This window comes from Carassius auratus, chromosome 27, assembly GCF_003368295.1.
Source record: "Carassius auratus strain Wakin chromosome 27, ASM336829v1, whole genome shotgun sequence".
In the NCBI taxonomy this organism is placed as follows: domain Eukaryota; kingdom Metazoa; phylum Chordata; class Actinopteri; order Cypriniformes; family Cyprinidae; genus Carassius; species Carassius auratus.
This window is the reverse complement of record NC_039269.1, coordinates 31,482,335-31,507,774: the sequence shown is the minus strand read 5'-3', so window position 1 is coordinate 31,507,774 and position 25,440 is coordinate 31,482,335. Positions and strand designations below refer to the sequence as shown.

The 25,440-nt window shown below is 36.7% G+C and overlaps 2 protein-coding genes and 1 pseudogene across 4 annotated transcripts in view; 2 read left to right on the top strand and 1 right to left on the bottom strand.

Moving 5' to 3' along the window:
* Positions 1–1,690: 1,690 nt before the first annotated feature.
* On the top strand, positions 1,691–4,205 carry LOC113046458 (G-protein coupled receptor 55-like). Its single transcript, XM_026207308.1, has 2 exons — positions 1,691–1,770; positions 3,032–4,205. The coding sequence occupies exons 1-2, from the start codon at positions 1,768–1,770 to the stop codon at positions 3,935–3,937; spliced, it is 909 nt and encodes a 302-aa protein (XP_026063093.1). The 5' UTR covers positions 1,691–1,767; the 3' UTR covers positions 3,938–4,205.
* A 3,136-nt stretch (positions 4,206–7,341) lies between these two features.
* LOC113046457 (G-protein coupled receptor 55-like) lies at positions 7,342–9,786 on the top strand (annotated as a pseudogene).
* A 6,801-nt stretch (positions 9,787–16,587) lies between these two features.
* The window catches only part of LOC113046224 (semaphorin-6B-like), a 96,176-nt gene continuing 87,323 nt past the window's right edge, over positions 16,588–25,440 (bottom strand). For all 3 annotated transcript variants that reach the window (XM_026207167.1, XM_026207169.1, XM_026207168.1), the window contains 4 exons: positions 25,141–25,281; positions 23,826–23,903; positions 22,815–22,873; positions 16,588–17,819 (listed from right to left, as the gene is read on the bottom strand). In XM_026207167.1, the coding sequence (XP_026062952.1) occupies positions 16,903–17,819; positions 22,815–22,873; positions 23,826–23,903; positions 25,141–25,281 (1,195 nt within the window). In that variant the 3' untranslated portion in view covers positions 16,588–16,902. The remainder of the gene's footprint in view (positions 17,820–22,814; positions 22,874–23,825; positions 23,904–25,140; positions 25,282–25,440) is intronic.

The window sequence follows — 25,440 nt, the reverse complement described above, 5'->3', positions numbered from 1 at the left end:
GTTTAGTCCCCAAGAATCCTTCCTCCTGGAGCCAACAACCCTCTATGGTGGAGTACGCTCACAATTCGTTACCAGTGTCAGCCACGGGCCTTTCTCCGTTTCAGTGCAGCTTAGAGTACCAGCCACCGGTTTTTCCTAATCTGGAGTCTGATGTCGTGGTTCCCTCTGCTCAAGCATTTGTCTAGAGGTGCCACCGCACCTGGACCAGACCCCGCGAGACTCTGCTCCAGATGAGGGAGCGCCAAGGCCGATCTCCACCGGTCAAAGCATGCTGTTTACGTCGTGGGTCAAAAAGTGTGGCTTTCTACTAACAATATTCCTCTCCACTCCGTTTCTAACTAATTAGCTCCCAAATTTATTGGCCCTTTTCTTGTCACCAAGATCATAAGTCCGGTGACAGTCCGCCTCAACCTATCTCCAGCGTACAGGAGAATACATCCCACCTTCCATGTGTCCAAAATTAAACCTGTGTTTTATTCATGTATTAATCTGCCTACCCCAGTTCCCCCACCGCCGCGTCTCATAGATGGGGAGCCGACTTATTCGGTAAATTGTATTTTGGACTCAAGTCGGATGGGACAAGAATTCCAGTACTTAGTGGACTGGGAAGGTTACTGTCCGTAGGAGAGGAGTTGGGTACCTGCTAGGGACGTACTGGATCACTACCTTATTGATGATTACAATCAGCAGGTAAGTCCTTCTGGGATCTCCAGGAGGCATACTTGGGGGGGGGGTACACCGTGGTAAACCATGATCTCAGGGTTTTGCACTTTGTGGGTGAAGTCTGCGTGTTATGCGTCAGCACTGATTAGTTTGTGGGCATCTCCGCTAATTGTCATCAGCAACAGCTGTCACTCATTACTCATCTCTATTTATTGACTTGTCTAGCGTCTTGTGTTCGTGAGAGCATTGTTTCATGTACTGTATGTGACCTATGTTTGCTTTCTTGTGTGTTTATGCGTTGGATGTCTGTGAAATCTCGCACTTGCTTCCTGCCACTTCTTCACCCAGTCGTTACAGTTTTTCAGTCAATATGGGGTGTTGTGTGTACATTGAGGAAAAAAATGAACTTTGAAATGATTTTAGCAAATCTCTGCAATATAACAAAGAGTGAAAAATTTAAGGGGGTCTGAATACTTTCCGTACCCACTGTATATATATATATATATATATATATATATATATATATATATATATATATATATATATATATATATACTCTGCTCACTGTCCATACACATCATGTTTTTTTTTTAAAGAGCAAGCCCCACTCATTTAGTTTTTCCATCTGTGTGTCACGGATTGGCCAGGTTCCTCCACCACAATCACCCAGACCTCACAATCACCTGAGTTCTAACAATACACACCTGCACTCCATCAGCCACCCTGCTTCATAAGCACACACCACGCACCTCTCATTGTCCGGGCTCGTTTGTTCGAAGCAGACTTATAGTGCTTCTCTCTGCGAGTGTCACTAATCATATCTTCTTGTGTTTACTTACCAGTATTCGCTGATGATCCCAGTCTATCAAGATCCTCTCTCAGAGAGAGGAATGATATCCTCTCTGCATATCATTCAGCATCAGCAGAGGAAAGATGCAGGCTGCAACATACAGCCTACGCTTGCGACTACGTCATGCCTACGTCATGCAACATACAGCTTACGCTTTTCAGTTCTTCAAACCTAGGGCTTGTCACAGCATCCAGAACTGCACTTCTGACAGACTCACAGGCTTTTTTTTTTGAGAGAAGAACAAGCTAGAAATCATGGTGAGTTGTTCTTGTTGTCAATCAGGGAAATGAAGGGATAACTAGACGTTAAAAAAAAAAAAATTAAATTAGCAGGCAAGCTTGTTTAATTAATATTATGGTATTTAAGGCAATGAGTTTAAATGCTAGGGATTATGCTAGGGAAGAGATTACAGAAGTCATGCTGAATCATGTAATTATTCAAAACATCTAACATCATTTTTAATAACATATAATTCATATTCATGGTTATTTCACTGACAGATTTATTTATATAGCACCTTTAGAAACAAATTTAAAATTAATGAAGTACTTTACAACAATAAACTAGCTAAATACATTAATAATAAAATAAAATAATATTAAATAGAAAGAGTAAACCCTAAAATCATAACAAATTCTTTACAAATGTAATATTTGTAATTATACTGCCTGTAGCAGGAATATACTAGCACTTTTTATTATTATAAAAATAAGAGCATTAAAACCTGTACGTTTTACATGTTATGATTTTGTATTCAGAGCTTGTATTTTAACGCATGTTTCTAAACTGCATATAAAACTATATTTTACGTCACAATCAACTTCTTATTAATTACAAAGCTATTGTTTGTTAGAGCATTGCATGTAACCTTAAAATGCTACACTTCCTGTCCTCATTTATACATGTATACATGACTGTTGTAAAACCACAGTGTGTTTTTTTACATCAAGCTGCATGTTTCAGTATGCTTCTCTGCACGTACACGCTTCTACAGTCTGCATACAGTGGTCAAGAAATATTTATAAATTTAAGCTACATTTAAAAATGTGTCAGTATCATAAATTAAATGTAAAACCATATAGCATTTATTCTAAACAAAGTACATTCTCCAAGATAAATAAGTAGTATGTTCTTCAAATGATAAAACAAAATGTATTTGCACACTTCCTGGTTGGGAAACATTAATTGCTCATGATGAAACACAACCCACCTCTAACTTCATAAGAATTGACTTCACAAAGACAGCACAAACCACCAAAACTACAAGAATCTGATCAAATGAATTCTGAAAAAAGAATTTGCATTATTCGTCTGACACATTTTGCTATTTAATTAAAAAAATGAGCCAAAATAACTCTGAAAAGTGAAGTTAGTGTAGATAAACAGGCTATCCTGCGGCATCTGAGCTCATGCATTTAAATATTTTACTTGTAATGATAAGAACTTTAACTTCTTAAAGCAGCTTTCTCACTTAAATGACCACTAACCCTTTGTACAATATCATTGGCTCTGGTCTAGATGGAATATAACTGCAGTGCAGAGATGAACGACACAGACAAAGCACTCAGTTATTTTGAACGTGTTGCCTACCCACCTGTCTTCATAGTGGGGCTTTTCTTCAACGTCACGGCTCTGTGTATCTTCTGCCGCCTCAAGCGCTGGACAGACACGCACATCTACATGTTCAATCTACTGGTGGCCGATTTCCTAGCCATTATTTTTCTACCTTTCAGGATACTGGAAGCCTTTTGCCAGATTAAACCAGGTGTATTGTGTACATTCCTGCTGTGCACCCAATACTCCAAAATGTACAGCAGCATCTTCACCATTACAGCCATCAGCTTTCACCGATTCATAGCCGTCAAGTTTCCGTTTCTGACCAAAGCACTGGCCTCCAGAAGTAAGATGATCGCCATTTCAAAGTGCATCTTCATCTGGATGATAGTAGTGGTCATCTGTGCTAGTAACTATGGCGACCTTCTCCCAGACAAATTACAGACCTGTTATGACCTAAGAATAACAGAAAAGCTTGGTACAAGATTTGTCTATCTTTTAGAGATTTTAGGTTATCTTATTCCAGTGCTCATCGTCATACTTTGCTCCACACAAACCATCTACATCCTGATCAGATCCCTTAAGCATGTCCAAGGCAGGGATAAAATGGAAAGGACAAACATTGCCGCTATCATCACTGCGAACATGTTCACATTCATAGTTTGCTTCACGCCCGTTCATATTGGTCTTTTGTTGCAATATATAGCATCAGATGATTCACATGACTTTGTGCATGTGTTTCTTGATGTCTCTGAGTGGATCGCTACTACCAACTGCTGTCTGGATTCGATCGGCTATTACTTTCTGCTGAAAAGAGTAAAAGGGACACTTGTTCATACTGAATGTAAACAGTTATCTAGAGTAAGTTGATCTAGATTAGATTGAGGCAGATCCCCGTCATATGTGACGAACACAGTATAACAAAGTGTGGTCCACATCTGACAACATTGGTGTGATCATGGTTACAAGATTTGATGGAAAAACCATAATAATTCTATAAAGTACACTTTAAAAACTTTGTTGCATGAATAAGATAATCGCAAAAAGTAGCCTACCATGGCATGGCACTACAAGGGTACGTGTGTTCTTGTTTTGACTGTTACTTTCAGAAAATATATATTTATTTTTGTCTGCAATATTTCCCAATAAAATGTCTAAATGATTATCCTCTGCACTTTGCCATTTTTGTAATGTTCTAATGATGATTTTCACCTTTTCACCTAATGATGATTTCAGAGCACCTATTCTGAGTATGGGTTACCATACTTTGCAAATGTCACGACTTTCACTTTTCACTTTCATAATTTATTGATTCTTCCTATTCCTCTTTTTCATCTTTTAAATGTTCATTTGTAAAATAACCTACTGCTTCTATGCATTCAGAAAGTCTTCCAATTTTGTGGACATGTGGCAGAGTCTTAACTTTTATACAGAATATCTCTTTGGGTTTAAGACTTTAGCCTTTGCAACTTAATGGATCTAATCTATTCATGAACAGCTTGTAACACTCCAAAGAGAAAGGAAACCTTGAAATTGCTTCATATGACCCCTTTGAGATACACAAATTCACATTATTTCTCATTTATATGCAATGCAGGCATTCCCAAACTTTTTTGCCATCTGCACTTTTTTACCTAATATATTAACTAGAAGTAGGCTACCCTGAGATTTTAAAATAAATATTTTAATAATTTTCACAATTACATGTTTTACAGTTCCTTGTTGGTTAATGGTCAATTACAGTACATGTACGTAAACACATTTATTTTAGTGTTTTATTTTGATTGATGTTATTCAATGTTAGAATTAAAAAAAAAAAATTATGATTTAATGCATTATTATCTTTTTATTAAACTCCTGAAGCACCTACAGTTCATTTACAAACCCCAGTTTGGGAAAAATTGAAGTAGCATAATGTTAAACGCACTTCATGTTATTAATTACAACGAATTGAATATATTTTCTTACTCTTTGTATGTTTTATATCAGTATGGTATGAGATTATCTTATTTAAATCAATGTGATGAAGTGAAGTGACATTCAGCCAAGTATAGTGACCCATACTCAGAATTTGTGCTCTGCATTTAACCCATCCGAAATGCGCACACACACAGAGCAGTGAACACACACACACACACTATAATAATAATAATAATAAACTTATTATTATTATTATTATTATTATTATTATTATTAATATTATATTTAGTATTATTTTTTCTATATTTTATTAAAGAAACATGATTTAAAATAGTTATGAATAAAATACACAAATATAAATAATAAATCATAATTTGAGATGATTGATAGATGCTCTGAGTAGTTTGCATGGTTTGTCGTGTAAGGTTAAACTGCCCTCTAGTGGTCATTCAGTGTATACGTCACATTCTTTGTCTCTGCAGTCTCGTGCTCACACAGTAGACATCAAAAGCATTTAGCACGTGGCAGTAGGTATAGCGATTAAATGATCACATGAACTGAAAACGGCCAGTGTTAAATAACTAATCAGGGCTAGGGAGTACTAAAAACATCATCCATATTATTAGTAATACGTTTTTTCTTCTTCATGTTACCATAAAATGTAGGCCTGACGCTGGGCCGTCGCTAGTGGGGTGAAAGGTGGTGACGATTATAGGGGCCCATGGCTGAGGGGGGGCTCTGGCGATCTCAACCCTCTGGATGAGTTTAGCCTAAAAAAAGCTCAGGACAGTTGACAGACCACTGCTGCTTGTGATCACGAAAGCTTATAATTTTCACGTTTTTTTAAGCCTTGCAACTTGTCAATTTAAACATTCATAAGAGTTTAAAGCATTAAAACACAAGACGAGGAAAAGCTCAACTGAGAAGCTGTTACTCGCGAGAGAGAGCCGCGTTTAGCGGACAGCAACACTGAACCAAGCTCTCTTCTGCAAAGTTCTCCTCGAAGTTCTTGCTGCACATGAACGAACAAATAGGAATCGCAGTTTACACAGACAGAAAAGGACGTGAAAGAGTCCAATTCAACACCCGCGGTGTTCTGGTTTTGCTCTTTCACCGACTAATACATACAAAATATGTCATAATACCCGTCTTGGAAAGTATGTTCGAAAAAACTGTCGGTTATGTCTTAAGTGAAAGTAAACAGTTTAGAAAAAAATGGGATGTGTATTGTATTGTATGTGTTCATCATCTCTTAAAGTGACCGCGTCTAATTTAGTTAATCCAAGAAAATGAAAAAGAAAATCACTCACTGATCTTTTACTTCGTATTTTTAACAATAATTAATGCACAGTCAAATCAACAATTATTTAGACACCAGATATAATTTCATATATATTTATAGGTGCAGAAGTGAGTATAGCAAATAAAGTGAACTGATATATTATACCCCAAAATTCTTCATACAGTGGACTACTAGTGAAATCGATTATTATTAATAATAATAATAATAATAATAAAATTGGGACCCAAAATGATTTGGCACCATAAAGCACCATGTTTTGCTTATGTGTTTTTTCCTGAATTGCTAATGCAACCTTTTCACACCAGTCTGAACAAAATTAAGCTAACTGGTCAACAAAGTATTGCTAGTTGTGTAAATGTTGTCATACTAACAGTTGTCTGAAGTTTTGTTTGGTTGAGTTCTTGTCATATTTTATTACCATTTTCCAAACTAGCAAATAAACTGTGATAATGTGAGAAATGTTGATGGTGTCTGAATACATTTTGGTTTGATTGTATATTTTATTTTATATTGAAGACTATGCAGTATTATTTTACATTTGATTATTTGGTTTCTGTACCTGGACACCTACAGACTTGAAAACAACGTTAACTCTGTGTAAATAGCACAAATAAATAAAAAGAATGAGCATACAAATACAAAATTTCAAACAGGGCCCACTGGGTCAACCTTCATCGGAGCCCCACAAACCCCAGCTACGGCCCTGAATAGCACTGATCACTAAAAATAATTAAGCAGAGGACGGGATACATTGACCAGAAAGGGGGAAGTCCCACGCAACCCCCCCCCCCAACAATTCGCACCCTGTGTGTGTGTGTTTGTGTGTGTGTGTACTTAACCATATACCTACACACTAAATACTCGGCACCCTCCATAAGCTTAATTTTTTTTAAAAGAGCAAGCCCCACTCATTTAGTTTTTCCATCTGTGCACATTTCACAATACTTTTTTTTTTGTTTTGTTTGCAGGTAAACTTTAGAACACCATATATTTATGGCACACCATGTAAAAACTGCATATTACCAGTGCTGAAAATGGAAATCTGCAGACAGCATTGAGTGTGTACCAGTGTTCTGACACCTTATAGCACTTTCAGTGTCAAAGGTTCAATCATAATCTACATTGATGATGCAACATCATTCAGTATCAGCAGAGGAAAGACGCAGGCTGTCAGGTCATGCAACATACAGCCTACGCTTTTCAGTTCTTTAAACCTAGGGCTTGTCACAGCACCCAGAACTGCACTTCTAACGGACTCACAGGCTTTTTTTTCTTTTTTTGAGAGAAGAACAAGCTAGAAATCATGGTGAGTTGTTCTTGTTGTCAATCAGGGAAATGGAGGGATAACTAGATGTAAAAAAAAAAAAAAAAGATTATTCAATTAGCAGTCAAGCTTGGTTTATTAATATTATGGTATTTAAGGCAATGAGTTTAAATGCTATAGGGATTACGGAAGAGATTACAGAAGTCATGCTGAATCATGTAATTATTCAAAACATCTAGCATTATTTTTAATAACATATAATTCATATTCATGGTAATTTCACTGATAGATTTATTTATATAGCACATTTAGAAACAAATGTAAAATTAATGAAGTACTTTACAACAATAAACTAGCTAAATACATTAATAATAAATACATTACAAAGAGTAAATCCTAAAATCATAACAAATTCTTTACAAATGTAATATTTGTGATTATACTGCCAGTAGCAGGAATTTACTAGCACTTTTTATTATTATAAATATAAGAGCATTAAAACCTGTATGTTTTACAAGTTATGATTTTGTATTCAGAGCTTTAAAGCATGTTTCTAAACTGCATTTAAAACTATTTTACATCACAATCAACTTCTTATTCATTACTGAGCTATTGTTTGTTAAAGCATTGCATGTAACCTCAAAATGCTACACTTCCTGTCCTCATTTATGTATTTAAATATACATGACTGTTGTAAAACCACAGTGTGTTTTTTTTTACATCAAGCTGCATGTTTCAGTATGCTTCTCTGCACGTACACGCTTCTACAGTCTGCATACAGTGGACAAGAAACTATTTATAAATTTAAGATACATTTAAAAAATTTCAATATCATAGATTAAATATAAAACCATGTGGCATTTATTCTACACAAAGTACATTCTCCAAGATAAATAAGTAGTATGTTCTTCAAATGAGAAAACAAAATGTATTTGCACACTTCCTGGTTGGGAAACATTAATTGCTCATGATGAAACACAACCCACCTCTTACTTCATAAGAATTGACTTCACACAGACAGCACAAACCACCAAAACTACAAGATACTGATCAGATTAATTCTGAGAAAATAATCTGCAGCATTCGTCTGACACATTTTGCTATTTAATAAAAAAAAAATTAACCAAAATAACTCTGAAAAGTGAAGTTAGTGTAGATAAACAGGCTATCCTGCAGCATCTGAGCTCATGCATTTTAATATTTTACTTGTAATGATAAGAACTTTAACTTCTTAAAGCAGCTTTCTCACTTAAATGACCACTAACCCTTTGTACAATATCATTGGCTCTGGTCTAGATGGAATATAACTGCAGTGCAGAGATGAACAACACAGACAAAGCACTCAGTTACTTTGAACGTGTTGCCTACCCACCTGTCTTCATAGTGGGTCTTTTCTTCAACGTCACGGCTCTGTGTATCTTCTGCCGCCTCAAGCGCTGGACAGACACGCACATCTACATGTTCAATCTACTGGTGGCCGATTTCCTAGCCATTATTTTTCTACCTTTCAGGATACTGGAAGCCTTTTGCCAGATTAAACCCAGTGTATTGTGTACATTCCTGCTGTGCACCCAATACTCCAAAATGTACAGCAGCATCTTCACCATTACAGCCATCAGCTTTCAGCGATTCATAGCCGTCAAGTTTCCGTTTCTGACCAAAGCACTGGCCTCCAGAAGTAAGATGATCGCCATTTCAAAGTGCATCTTCATCTGGATGATAGTAGTGGTCATCTGTGCTAGTAACTATGGCGAACCTTCTCCCAGACAAATTACAGACCTGTTATGACCTAAGAATAACAGAAAAGCTTGGTACAAGATTTGTCTATCTTTTAGAGATTTTAGGTTATCTTATTCCAGTGCTCATCGTCATACTTTGCTCCACACAAACCATCTACATCCTGATCAGATCCCTTAAGCATGTCCAAGGCAGGGATAAAATGGAAAGGACAAACATTGCCGCTATCATCACTGCGAACATGTTCACATTCATAGTTTGCTTCACGCCTGTTCATATTGGTCTTTTGTTGCAATATGTAGCATCAGATGATTTACGTGACTTTGTGCATGTGTTTCTTGATGTCTCTGAGTGGATCGCTACTACCAACTGCTGTCTGGATTCGATTGGCTATTACTTTCTGCTGAAAAGAGCTAGTAAAAGGGACACTTGTTCATACTGAATGTAAAAAGTTATCTAGAGTAAGTTGATCTAGATTAGATTGAGGCAGATCCCCGTCATATAAGAACACAGTATAACAAAGTGTGGTCTACATTTGACAACATTGGTGTAATCATGGTTACAAGATTTGATGGAAATACCATAATAATTCTATAAAGTACACTTTAAAAACTTTGTTGCATGAATAAGATAATCGCAAAAAGTAGCCTACCATGGCATGGCACTACAAGGGTACGTGTGTTCTTGTTTTGACTGTTACTTTCAGAAAATATATATTTATTTTTGTCTGCAATATTTCCCAATAAAATGTCTAAATGATTATTTTCTGCACTTTGCCATTTTTGTAATGTTCTAATGATGATTTTCATGATGAAGTAATATGCCTATATGATGGAATTCAATAATATTGTTTAAATAAAATTATTATATTATATTATATTATATTATATTATATTATATTATATTATATTATATTATATTATATTATATTATATTATATTAATATAATTATAATTATATAATTTAAACTCCTGAAGCCCCTGAAGTTCATTTACAAACCCCAGTTTGGGAAAAATTGAAGTAGCATAATGTTAAACTTACTTCATGTTATTAATTACATCGAATGGAATATATTTTCTTACTCTTTGTATGTTTTATATCAGTATGGTATGAGATAGTCCTATTTAAATCAATGTGATGAAGTTAGGTCAAAAGTAATCAAAGAGTATTCTGATTACATTAACTTAAAAGTGTAATGTAATGGATTATCGTCATTTTTGTCATGTAATTTGCAATCAGTTATAGACTACAATTTGTGAGCAATCTACCCAGCATTTGTTATCATTATCATATTTTCAATGCATTTGTTTTGTTAAACTGATTTATTTATTATTATTTTTTATTATATTTATTATTATTTTTTATATATTTTCTTAAAGAAAAATGATTTAAAATAGTTATGAAAAAAGTACACAAATCTAAATAATAAATCATCATTTGAGATGATGGATAGTTGCTCTGAGCAGGTTGCACGGTTTGTCATGTAAGGTTAAACCGCCCTCTAGTGATCATTCAGTGTATACGTCACATGCTTTGTCTCTGCAGTCTCGTGCTCACACAGTAGACATCAAAAGCATTTGGCACGTGGCAGTAGGTGTAGCGATTAAATGATCACATGAACTGAAATTGGCCAGTGTTAAATAACTAATCAGGTCTAGGGAGTACTAAAAACAGTATGTAGTAATGTAGTAGTAATATGTTTTTTCTTCGTCATGTTACCAAACAATGTAGGCCTACGTATTGTTTTGTTTAAATAGTATCATAGTAAAACCAAAAGTACTTATGTATTACTATCTGATAGCATCTTTGCAGGTTTAGCGACCGCTTGAGATCTGTCTGTTTACTACACCAAACTATTACACCTTTGACTTAATTTTAGTTTTAAAATCTATTAGAAGCTAAGGACATGAATGAGTCAAATTAAACTGTATTGATGCTAAAAGCCTGATATAATTGATATGTTGATGTGTCTAATTAACTTCCAAGTAATGATCCTTCAAAACAACATCACTCTAGTCTTCAGATGGCACAGAAGTTGCCATGGTGATATGGTTCTCCACAGCAACACAGAGATGCTGTGTGAAATTTCAATGTATGTGCAGTTCAGTGAAACGCCATCTACTGCAAATGAAGCAAACAACCTTTCCACCTGATGAACATGCATGGAAAATATTAGTTATATATATGCTCATACTCAGATATTCTAACGTTTAATAACAACGGCTAACAAACAGTTAAAGGTAGCCATTGAGGGACTAAGAGATTGTTTACAGTAGGCCAAAATGTCAAAAAATATATTTTTTTATATAATTATAACCATTGATACCAAATTTGATTTGTTTTATCAGCAGAATAGAAGACAGACAAACTTAAACCACAAAGCATCACTGAATGCACTAAAAACCATGGCTAATACTTAGTAGTGTTTTTGCAGTTGTTTTGCCTCCAAAATGATGTCACTTCCTTGAGGATAAAGCCACTGAGGAACTGGCTTTTGTTAAAGGGATTGTACAAAAGACTAACAGGATGGAAAGTGATTACTGTACATGGAATATCCTAATAATCCTAAAAATCTGTTAAAACAATATCTCACCAAAACATGTTTTGTCTTAAAAAAAAAAACATTATATTACTTAATCATTTGAATGTTTTGATTTAAAAATACATTGAGACGAGATAAAAATGGCAACATATGCTTAATCCAAAGAAGTAAAATGATTTAAAATGTATTCCTATGTTAATTAACGGTGCATGTATTAAATGATCACAAAATGCTATCATGCAATATTTCAGAGTGCAATCATTTTCAGTGCTTTGATTTAGAAATGCATTGAGACATGACAAAAAAAACTAGTCTGAGTAACTCTGCTCAGACTAGTGAAATTATTTAAATTCTGCTCCTACTGTATGTTCAGTTAATTCTGATGTAGTGAAAAATTAAAATGAACTAATGTGATTTCCATCTTTTAAAATGGTCAATTAAATATTTTATTTAAATTGAGACATATATAATTAGTACAGTGAAAATGTATTTTATTTTCCATGGCTTAAAATGATGTACTACTTTGATTAAACAATTATTAATACAGGCCCTTGTTTTATTAAAATGTTATTTTTAAAATATAATTCATTACGTTCTAACTTTCTGTTGGTAGAAACAGTCTCTGATGTAAGGTTAAGGTTACTAGCTGACGTAGTATCCTTAATTATTATTATAATGAATAATAATAAGGTATAAAAATGCACCCTTTAAAAGAAAATAAGGTACAAAAAATTTACCGCACCAGTGACAGCTTTTGTACCTTTTTTACTTAAGAGTGTAACATCATCTCTTTATGGAAGACACATTTATCAGAGACAAAGGTCAAACAATCAAATGTGTTTATTAGAATGATAAAATCTCCATGTTGATTTACGTCCGAAAATAAGTGTGTGCTCCAGTACTGAGTCTTGTGTGTTCATGTGTGAAAGGTTTGTACGTCTATACATGTGAGATTATTTAAAAACCAACAAACGAACAAAACAGTTTTCACTGGATACCACCCCTGGACTTCTATACACAGGGACATTATATCATCGCCAGCGGAGGGGTGGAAATCAGGATTTGAGCTATGTACAGAGCAACTGAGTTTATGTAAACAACTCAACGTATCACTGATTCAGTCTTACACACAGCCCTTCACGTCGAAGGCAAATCTGTGTCGCCATTTACACTTTCGTACAAGATGTCAACAAGATCTTATCAAGAGATCAAGAATCATTTGCAAAGTCAGTGAAAACCAATAAATGTGATAATTTGTGGACCAAAAAAAAGCAATAAAACATTGTGGATAAAGTCAAACACACATTGTTGGCCTTGATTATTGTACAATATTGTGCTTGTTGCAGCATGATCGGAGATAAAGACACTGGGTTATGACAGCAAGATCTTTTGAATACATTCACACCACATTCAACACTTTGTGTTGACAATAAAAGACCAGAATTAACACAGAATGGCACTGCGTGAAAAAGTCAATGTCACTCAACATCAATTTGAGCAGGTAGGCATAAAACGGAATGTGTGGAAACTTGTATCTTTTTATTGAAGGCAGTTTGTGTGTGTGTGTTTGTTTCTTGAGGTTTGAAAGAAAAAGGTCAGGAATTATACTGGGAACTAGACTTAGCCTACTATTTTCTCAAGAAAAACAAGCAGTGGTTTTCCAGGCAAAACACGCTTCTACAGTATTAGCATGTTGTTGCTATGTGGTAGCTTACTAGCTTTTCTCTTTCAGGAGAAAAACATCCTTGTTTTGTCATCCACCAGGCAAGAAACTAAACTCTGTTCACTTAGAAAAGTAAAAGCAAACCTTAATAAACTGATCCATTTGAGATCACAAGTCACACTTTGAAGAAACACTTGTTTTGGCGTCTTCGTAGCTTAGTAGCAAACTTAGCGATTCCATTTTCTGTTGGCAAACGCTTATGAAGATGAATATGGCACAGTTTCTTTTGAAGATTGTGAATTTGAACACTTGAAAACGTTGAGATCTTTATGATAAAAAGTATATGATATCTTCCTGACGTGCTTCTTTCTTTACATATGGTTAGAATATTAGCATATGGCACATTTGCTACTTCCTGCATTTTATTACTTGCCTTAGAGTCCTTGAACTACAGGTAAGCAGCTATATCCATGCATTTCCTGCATACCGGGATCTATTTCCTGTGTTCTGGATCCTATTTCCTGCCTGGTGTATCTTCAATGCTGAAGAGAGGAGACCTAAATACATACACACAGTAATTTAAACTCATAAACACACACAGGCACACACACACAGTGCAATCAACCATGACTCTCCTTTCAGCTGGATTTATGAGCTAATCAATGTTCAACCGACCGTTGCACACAACTGCAAGAGTGTGTGTTTTCTGAGATCTTCGTCAATGGTGAGATCGTGCTCTCTAGGACAGAGAAGTATGCTTAAGTGATGTATGTAGCATGTGCTTTTAATAAGAGACATCTTGCAGGTGCATGAGAACCATTATTACATGCATTCCTGTGAACTGAAGTGTGTGTGGCAACTCATCTAATCAGACATCTGCTTACGATATCTAACAGACTGATGCTATTAGATGTTTAATTGCAAAGCTAGCCTATGTGGAAACGGACACTTGTGTGCGGGTCATGCAGAAAGAGGAAGTTGATGAAAAGGTTATTTTCCAAACCCTAGAGAGCCAACTTGTTGTCTAATGTCTTTTAAGGTAGAATCCAAACCAAAATGAACTTGACTTTTTTGAAACAATCTTTTTGGACAGCAACTCCATTAACAGTGTCTAAGGAGACATAGAAACTTGATTCTCAAAATAAAGTTAAATAAAGACGAAGGCATGTTACTTATCAAAGTTTTACATTTAAGGTTTTCATTACTTGATCTGAAATAAGACAGAACTATTATCAGAAGACAGAACTAATTATACCCTAATTGCAATGTAACTCACTTTGGATAAAACACCTGCCAAATTCATAAATGTAAACTCTGTCTGCCATCTTGAATGAAACTGCTTGAGAAAAAAGGCAACTCACTAGGGTTTGGAACAGAGCCAGAGAGTGTTTCTCTGTACATTTGATTATGATATTGTTAGATAATTAATGATATAAGGTCACAATGACTTAGGGACACATGACTGAAAATTGCAATCCTTGATCCCTGTTGATGATGAAGAATTTTCAAAACCAAAGTAAATAAATACAAAAGGAAGGGAAGTGTATTATGATGGATATGACAAGCAAAATGATTGGTTACTTCACTGAAAAACACACACCCAGTAATGTAACTGGCTTCAAATCACATGACATCTCTTGACTTTGCAGTCCTTTTAGTTCTCACACTGTGATTCCTTTTCTCTGGCTTCCCATTCTCGTTTGCTCTCCTTCAGAGTCCGGGAGAAACAAAAGGTCAAACAGCATCTTTAGGAAGAAGAGTCCAAGTGTCCTCAAGACAGTCTTTCTCTGTCTCTTATTGTGTCATTTTAGAAAACAGTGGGTGTTTTTCCCTCAGTTCTCTGTTCCATGTTACATTTTACGTACTGTGTAAAAAAATGTCACTGTACAAAAAAGGATGAAACAAAACAAAAAGACAAAAAGATTTGGAATCCAGTGTGTTCATAAGTCCTCAGAAAGAACTCTATCAGAGTTTCTCTGATTAAACTCACAGAGCTACACAGAACACAGAAATTTATGTGGTTGAGGCCATGAAACTCGTCCAACCAAAGTTTTCTCTCTCTGTCTCTCTCTCTTGTAAAGTCTGAATTCAAGACTGAGGTAATACTGATGTAAAGGCCTCAGCTCACTCGACAGAGAACAAAGTCATAAAACACAAAAGATTCCCAAGCATACAACAGAAAAAATCGTGTGTTTTCTATTCATACATTTTGGTCAAAATAATACATCAATGCAACTGTCATACTGGTAATCTTGCAAAGCAAAACATGAGACGGGGCCCCGCCCACATGTAGTGATGTCACACACAAGCCTTTATAATGGAAAAGAAAAAAATGCTGCTGATGGCGACAGACACTGTTGTTATTTTGGCTAATGTGGTTCTTTCTGTAATTTGCTTCTCTTTATTCTCCCATTTAGTATGCTGAAACAGTTTCAGTTCATCTTTCTATGAATCAGGGGTGTACTACTCAAGTCCGTCTTAAGCCAAGACTATATATTCAGGAGCATTTGGACTCAGGCTTGAATGAGCTGGTCTCGATCAGTCATGGAAAATATGCTCATGGACATGGACTTCAGTCTGAGTCCAGTATTGAAGGACTCAAGTACTACAACACTGCTACGTATGCTATGGAGAAAATTTACATTTTAATGGGCTACAAGAAGTTAGAACCAATCAATAATCACTGTGATGTGAAAACGATTCCGTAGTACAAGTTCAATCCAAATCTTTCCCTTCGACCAGTTAACCTGTCTAAATATGCTCCTACAGCATTTACACTGATGTAAATGGGGTGTCCTGTACGCCGGTAATCACAGCACTTTGTATAGAGTTTGGTATCAGCCAGAAACAACAACCACCGTTGACCGCTGAGTCATTACTCCAAGAAAGTGTTGGGTTCTTCCTCTTATTTGGAGTTAACAATTGTCCCAAATGAAATGCTGTCATTGTATCAAACTTACAAATCTGCTGAAAGAGTAACCTGCTAAAGAGAGTCAAGGTCTGAACAGATTCAGGGATAGATAGTCTTCAAGATGTCTACGGTTCTTTCCTCCATCTGATAAAGGCGCAATAAAGTATGGTAAGACATACTCATATGCAGTCAGTAAGAAGGAGAGCAACAGGGAAAAACACATCTCTGTCAGAGAAACCGAGATAAGAAATAGTTGTTTCCAGTAGGAATGGCTGCTCTTCTCGTAGTCAGTGAGGTCCAGTTTTGGCTTTTCCTCATGCAAGCAGTTCCAGACAAATTAGTAAAAAGGATGACAAGCAGGTGAGGAAAGAAACAGAGAGAGAGAGATACAGAGAGCTGCTGTGATTGGCCAGGTTGCCCTCCGCAGTCCACATGAGGTTTCAGCCACTCACGTTTCTACAATTTCCCACTCCTCGCATCTTGGTTCCTCGCTGTTCACTGGCCTGTCGGTGTCCGATCGCTCCCTCCCTTCCCGAGCAGGTGGCTGAAGTCTGCCATGTCGATGATCCCCCGGGACCCGTGGAGCACAGAGCGCGTCAGTCCTGCAGGATGCTGGGAGGCTGGGGTGTAGTGGTGGCCCGTTGGAGGTATGCCATGACTGCTAAAGATGTAGCCTTCGTGGGTCCAGCGAAGAGGCTCTCCGCTGTACTCTATCTGGGTGCTGGGCGCTGACACCACTCTCCGCCGGTCAGGGGAGTCTTGGGGAGTCATGGGGTAGTTGTAATCACCTGCCGATTTGCGGAGAAGAGTGCCTTGGCGTATTCCCTGATCCCGGTACTTGGAGAGGGAGACATAACGTTGCCGGTCGATACCAGTTTCAATGGCTTCCTCATGCCGTCGACCGGATCCTTGCAGGAGTTTAGAGCTGAGAAACAAGGTGGATGGTGGTGGTGGACACTGAGTTCCAACCGAACTCAAGAAGGTCTGGCTTTGGTCCCAACTGGATCCGGAATCGGACAGGCGTAACCCACGTTTCTGCTGCAGGGGAGTTTGCTCCGGTGTGGGAAGCAGACCTGGATCCAAGTCGCCTGCTTTGACCCAACCATTCGGCATTACGAAGAGCGTCTCTCCCTGTGAACGTGGCCGGTCTGTGCCGCTGTGCCGGGATACACTCATCACAGAGCCTCTCCTGCTTTGTCCCATCATGCACCGTTCCTTCTCGGTCTTCCGCTGACTACTGGACGAAGGAGTGCTGCTATGTGAACGGTGGCGGTGTTTTTGACCCATGATCCAGCACACTGCCAAGCCTGAGAGTGCTGCCCCGGTGGAGAAAGCAGAAACTGCTGCGACAACCAGCAGATTCAAAGTAACAAGACTTTCGGGCTCATCCATAAAACTCTCACGTAACAGACCTGCAAAAAGAGAACAAAATATGTTACAATCCAAAAACAACAACGAACTTGGGGCCAGTTTTACTAACAGCTTGTGCCAGCACAAACCTTCTTTTGGCATTTAAATATCACTGTCAGGATTTACTAAAGACGCATAGTGAAGAATTAGAGCTGAAAAGGTGTGGGCAGTTATTTTTGTGCTTGACCTTATTTAATATGCACTTGTAAGAGTTTCACTTTCAGATGCATTATTTATGGGAAGAGAGTATTCAAATTAATTATGCAACGTGATTTACTAACATATATGCTCATCAAATTAATCGTATTTGCGCCATTATTTAATGCCTTCAAAAAAACAATTTTGCGCTTGAAATGGATGTAATATTTGTTGCTAGGGTGAGGCACCGCAGAGAACAGAGAGCTCATGGCAGATGGGAGAGGATTTTTTTCACACATATTAATTTATTTGGAATGCAATATAATTTGTCAATCCATGTGCGACTGCTGTGACTTTTGACACATGATGCTGTTGACGTGTTTTCTGGCGTGCCCAATAGCAAAGATAACACGGCAGCAGCATAATACGTCATCAGCGTCAATGCAGTGTCGTGAATTCGGCCACAACAGACCCGGAAGAGAAGACAACGCTGAATAAAGTTTTTTTTTTTTTTGGACCAAAATTTATTTTCGATGCTTCAACAAATTCTAAATGACCCGCTGATGTCACATGGACGACTTTGAAGATGTTTTATTACCTTTCTGGACATGGACAGTATACCGTACATACATTTTCAATGGAGGAACAGAAAGCTCTTGGACTAAATCTAAAATATCTTAAACTGTATTCCAAAAATGAACGGAGGTCTTACAGGTTTGGAACGACATGAGCGTGAGTTATTAATGACATAATTTTAATTTTGGGGTGAACTAACCCTTAAATTTTTTGTTCTTTTCAACGTATTGTGGCTTATTTCTTTATTCTTTATTTGCGACTAAGCTAATCTGCAGTGCGGTTTGTATATTGCCTTAGTCGATATGTCAATGAGATGTTGCGCCTGTGTTTTTTGATTTGCGTGTTGTTAGAAAACCAACCACAGAAATATCCACTCCCATAGATACTGTTTTGGAATTGTGCACTAATTTGTCATGTTTAGTAAAATCGGCCCTTGAAGGCCAAAAAGCAGTTTTGGGACTACTAAAAAACACTAACATCTACAACTATTGACACTATTAAGGAGGACTAATCATTTAAAAACTGACACTTGAATGGCTTACAAAAGCATCAAAGAAGCTTCTCATGACTTATGAAGGGGTGTGCAATTGATCTATTGAGTTTCTGTACATTACAGCCCTAGCAGTCGATCAGAAAACAAGAGGCTGTTGACTACAGTTGCTCCTAATTCGGTGAACTTGATACAGTGTGTGTTTCACTAGGCTAAGGCTGTGACCTTCCAGAGATGGAATATGAGCTTAGAAACCTTGCATTTAAAAGTCCTCAGGAACCATGAACATGCAAACGCCACTGTCAATCACTGACCACGAGGAAACTTTGCAATTGAGATTCATCCTGGAAATGTGAGTGGATGCAAGAACTAAATGGGTCTAAAGAGATAATTCGATAAATTCAAAGAACGCAGCAGTTTTTGAAGTTGATGACTCATGCTTTTCATACTCTGCTTTCTAAAAGTTTTTCCTGGAATTGGCATTTGTGTAATCCTTCTTTCTTTTAACAGCATTTCTTGTACTCATTCTTTTGCAGTTCCCTGTGAGATGTCCTTGGTTTTAACCTCTCTTTTCCTCTATTATCTCTTCTCTTGGCTTTCTTCTCGCTGAATATCTCTCCTCTAGCGGTGCCGTTTATGTGTGGGCTGTTAGACGTCTCAGAAATGAGAAGCTGTCAGACTCTGCGTCTACTTCAGTATCCAAACTAGTAAATGTCTTGACAGTAAGAGGACTTTTAAAAGAACAGTTCACCCAAGTAGGAAAATTCTCTCATCAATTACTCACCCTCCCGTCAGTCTAAATGATTTTCCGTCTATTGTAGGCCACAAAAGGTGACAAACTGGTTTAGAATGACATAAAAAGGAGATAATGATTATTTTTGGGTGAACTGTTCATTGTTTGGTCACTCACTCTTTCAGTTTTAGATGAATATTGTGTGAAGCCCTTCAAAGCATACTATGGGCCTGCCATCGTGGTAGTCCAGAATATAGCGTTAACAAAAACAAACGTATACATTTCTATTCATGCACAGACAGTGACATTATCACTTATACTCGCACATACATTCATACACAAACTTCAATTTTCTGATCTCTTCTTATATTCTCTCTCTCACATTCTCTGTTTTCTGTCTCAGCTGGAAATCACAGTTCTCATTGCGTTTGTTCATTGTAACAGCAGGGGTCTGCTGCACACAACACACTCAACAACTGAACCCTTTTTAAAATGTTTTGTTTCCTTTGAACATTCTTAAAGACTAAAAGAAAGATTTCTTGTAATGTGTGTGTGTGTGTGTGTGTGTGTGTCCTCAAGGGTGCAGAAATGCTTTCAAGTGACAGAAACCTCCTAACCATTGATAGATTTCTCTTATATCTTTGTATCATTTGTATGTGTTGCATATTTTCAGCTGAAAATTCAGCTTTGCCGTAACAGGAATAAATTCTATTTTAAAATGCATTGAAATAGAAAACAAATATTTGTATAATTTTAATAATAAGTGAAATTAAATAAAAACTACAATAACATTTTAAAATACCACTGTTTTACTCTATTTTTGATTAAATAAATGCAACCTTGTTGAGCATAAGAGACCTCTTTCAGCTGTACTGTATTTAAAACAAATTAGTATATTTATGCAATACTGTCAAGACAAAGATAAAACAACTCACTGTGCTTGGCTGGATAACTTTAATAGCTTTATAAAGTAATCTAAAATGAACATTAACAGAACTATATGGCTAATTTTAATATGCTTGCCTGCTTCTGTCAAACTAAAGCAGCATCAAAGAGTGTGATTCAAACAAACTCTGTACAAACTCGTTTTTTCTCTCTCTCCTTTCTGATCTTTTTTGCCGTTCAGTGTTTCACTTGTCCTGGGCTCTTTAAAATATGTCTGAAATTCTGTGTGTTGGATGGAGTGAGAGAGGACAGAAGAATTTATTTTACAGATGCATTTCTATGGGCTAATTATATTATGAATGTGCCTAAATGTCTTTTCGCGGACCTCTTTAATTAGTCCCCATTTGCCTCTTGACGTTAGGGTTCATTTTGTTCTCCATGCTAATTCCGTCCCTCCCTTTCCTCCGTCTGTAAATACATCCTTCAGCCTCCAGCTTTATGTTTAATGTTAAAGTGAGTAAACACACTATCACTGTACAGTATATAAGGCTTTTCTAAGGTTTAGAAATCTCTCTAGCTATATTCATAAAACCATATTTACAATAACATTGTAAATTACACACATAACAGCAAACATGAGTGGGTTGAGTACTGTATATGATCAGAGTCAATTCACAATAGCTTTGACATGTTTATGTATATCAAAAAATATATGTATGTATGTATACGTATGTATATGTATATTCACTTAAAAAAAATATATATATACTAACAAAAGCTAATTCAAAATATTAATAAATACCATAATAGAATACTGTAAACAAGCACACCACCCTGACCACTACACCATTTTAATTCCTTTTTTTTTTTTTTTTTTTTGGCAATTTTAATTACCTAAAATATAATATTAAAACTGTTAAAAGCCAGCCAAAAAGTCTAAAATAGATTTTAATGGCAGGATAAATTTTACAAATTCATAAATTTTACAAATTCATAAACTTTACAGTTCAGTTTAGGCCAGAGAATCTACACCATGAGGTCGGGGCCCACTAGGGGGCTTTTTTAAATTTAAAATAATATATTATTATTAATAAAACATTCAAACTCGAAATTAAAATTAATGTCAAAATAACCCCCCTAAAAAGTTTAACCTTAAACAATTAATGACAGCTAAATAGTTTAATATATCAATGTCATGCCAATCTTTTTTTTTATGTTAATAAAAAAGAAAACAAGCAGCTTTGTCATAATAACTGCAGAAACACCTGTCAATTTTGGAAATACCTTTTGGACAAACAGGGGCCTTTGACTCAAAAGGTTTGAGATCCTCTGTTTTACGCTCATTGAGCAAATTGCTGAACTCAGTTTTATTCATACAGCACATATCAACCTGAATGTGCTCTCAAAATTCAGTTGTGTCTACTAAAAACTTCAGGAAGTCACCAAGAATTCATAAAATGCCATCATCATTCTTTTCCTGAATCAAAAATGAGCAATCCAAACAAGACAACTGTATTCTGCTGCAGTTCTCCATTTTTATCCTGAAACCCTCAAACAGAAACAGATTCCTTGAAAGTCCACACTTACTAAGCCATTGAACTTTAATCTGTTTCATTCAGTGTGACTCAGCTGAATCTATATGGCTGCAGTGATATATAGCCTCTTCTGTCTGAGTATCTGTGGCAGTCTGTTATGTCAAGAACCTCTCAAGAAGAGACTTGAGAACCTCACTGCTGTTCCACATTCTGCTAAATCTGAGCGCTTTGAGCCATGAAACCTGGAGAGATCGACGGAGAGTGTTTCATACGCTGCCAGATTTGCAAAATGCCATTAACAGAGGAAGGCGAATCTAAGCTTCTCATTGTTTGAAAATATAAACCATCTTTTGTCTTTTTAACAATATAAACACTGTCACTATCTTGCACCCAGACACCTCGTACTTTAAATAAATCAATTAATTTCTAAAAAGAAAAGACTCTCTCGTTATCTTCTTCCATCTCTCCTGATGCAACCTGTGACTTTCTCGTGACTTTGACTGCTTGAGCAAAACTTTCGAACCAGACCTGACCGGATCTTTTCTGTATTGTTGAAGAGCTGCTAGAGAATTCTCTAGAGACATGCTGAAGGTAGAGCGGGAAGCTAAAGGTCACATCCCAAACAGATTCACAAACTCACCGTCGCAGTCTCCGAGATGTGAGGTGTTTCCATATTCAACGTCCTGCACGAAAGGTAATCTGCGAAACAGGAGATAAACGGATTTGAACATTAACTGCAAATTTACAGATTAGATACACGACACATATTATATGCAAGTACGTGAATGCATGCACTTCTAGTTATGCAAACTCAATTTCATGCATCATTGCATTTAGAAATTTGTCCGAACACAGTTCAAAACACATTCAGACGCTGTTTTTTTTTTTTTTTTTCAGGTCAGTGGCTGTTATGAAAAGAGAGAAATCTTACTGAACAATTTAGTTAAACTGTCATGTTTACCAAGCTACGTGAATAATAATACATCTGGTTTAAAGGTGAACAGTATATATTTTTTATATAAAAGTTCTTTTTTTTTTTTTGGAATATGCAAATAAGCAAACACTGTTCTTAGAACTAGTAGTCATGAAAACATTAATTGAATTTCCTCTGAATGCTATCTGAACATTCAAAAGTCCAGTTTTAAAAAATGTTTTTCTTGGCTAGGGGAACATTCCATTTGATCAGTTTACAAACATTATGGGTAAGTTCATTTCAAAGTAGTAACATTAAAAAAATGTAGATGAACTAAAACATTTCAGAAAATTTTTTTTTACTGAATAAGTATGTATGATATAAAAGTAAATGTTTTTGTGGTAACAAATTTGTTCAAAACTTTAATAGAACCTTAATCCAAATTTAGCTAACACATCAGCATTGGCTCAAGCAATGGCATGAGTGTGAGGGCGGGACTATGTTTGAACAGCCAATGACAGGTGTGTAGAGTGTTTTGGAAACCTGTGTAAAAACATTTACATCTGGTGACAGTAGTGGCGCAGAAATTGCACAGCGTTAACTGCGTAATAATTTAAGGGAAACTCTATCGCCCCCTTGAGTTGAGGATTAGAGTCATGTTGAATACAACAGGGCAGGATGCATGCAACGGCAAGCATTTATATTTGTGTAGAGTATTTTTCTGGTTTTATATCTAACCTGGTGCCGGGTCTCAGGAGTGAGCAGGTACTTCCTTTGGTCCAGCCGCAGTATGGATCTCTGGATGCGATGCAGTTTCTACACGCACACACACACACACACACACACACACAAACAATGTTTGTCAATGTTATTACAGAGGACAATACTGACCTCCTCTATAACGAATACAGGAAACAAAACTGGACAACAGAAATGATGAATTATAGAGAGTGAAACAGATAAAGAGTGACAGACATGACTCAGACATTCAGCTGCAGTCTCATATTTTCTCATATCTGTTTCTCCAGCTATTCAAGGTCACTTCAATAAAAACATAAAATTACAGTATATACATAATAGTAATACACACACACACACACACACACACAATGCATTGTATTTTTCATAGGAATACCAAAATAACACATAAAATTTTACATTAATTTGGCATGTATTCAAATTGAAATATAATGCTTTTACCGCTTATAAAAAAGCACTAATTTAAAGTGGACAGACATCCAAACCACAATAAATAAATAAATTAATTAATTTTTAATAGCTTTGTACATAATTACCAATGCACCACTACAGTTTGCCATCTAAATGTATAGAATTTAAAACAATGCATCTACGTTTAGTACTGTATTCTTTGTTTGGCATCTATTTGAGCTTGGGCATGGAGGAAAAGGGGGTTTTAAAGTTGTGTACAGTGTAAAAAAATAACAAATAAAAATAAGATCATTTGAGAATATTTCACAAGAAAATACTTCAGTACTTCTACTTACATGTTAAATTCAATGTGTTACTTGTGGTTTCTCTGTACTGTAATTATTTGTAGAATTTAATCAATTTTTTTTCTAAGCGAAGAAGTTAATCCTACACATTGTTTCCATGCGTGTACCACCCAAAGCAACACGGGCTGCTGGTGCAAGAGCTATTTGAGCGGCACATGGTGCTGCAGACGTATGAAGTGGATTGGAGGGACTTGAGCGGGTGCAGATGGCACTGTACCGCATCCCGCAAGACGAGAGAGAACGTCATGCAGACTCAGTCGAAGCCTCTTCCATTCATCACGGCTGAATTACACCAGAACTTTACTGCTTCACAGGAACAGACCCTTCCAAGTGTGCTGTACGGGAGACGGGCCAGAAGGAGTCTGTGTGTGTGTATCTGAAGGAAACTGTAAAAGCTGGGTCACAGTAATTTCAAAGCCGCTGATGAAGCAGTGTGCATTTGGGTGGCACAATTTACTTTAAGATGGAAAACGAGGGTGTGTGTGTGAATGAGAGTGTGCTTAATCAATGTACAGACTGAAGATGTGTGTGTTTCTTACTTCATGCATCTGGAGTGCAGTTGGCAGCGTGCGACAGGCACTCGCACCACGCAGGAATGGAACGCTAACAGGAGTGTGTGACTGGGTTTGTCCAGAGTCAGAGAGAGAGGCTGCCTCGCCTGCACAGAGTCATCGCCGCACCTACACACACACACACACATTGAAGACATCAATTCAACCCCTCGTGCACTTTTACAACCAAACACTTCCTAGAACATGGTTACACACACTCATTAAACCCCAACAGCTTCACATCAGCGTCTCCATGAGTCATGAACACATTAACATAAAGTGTGACCA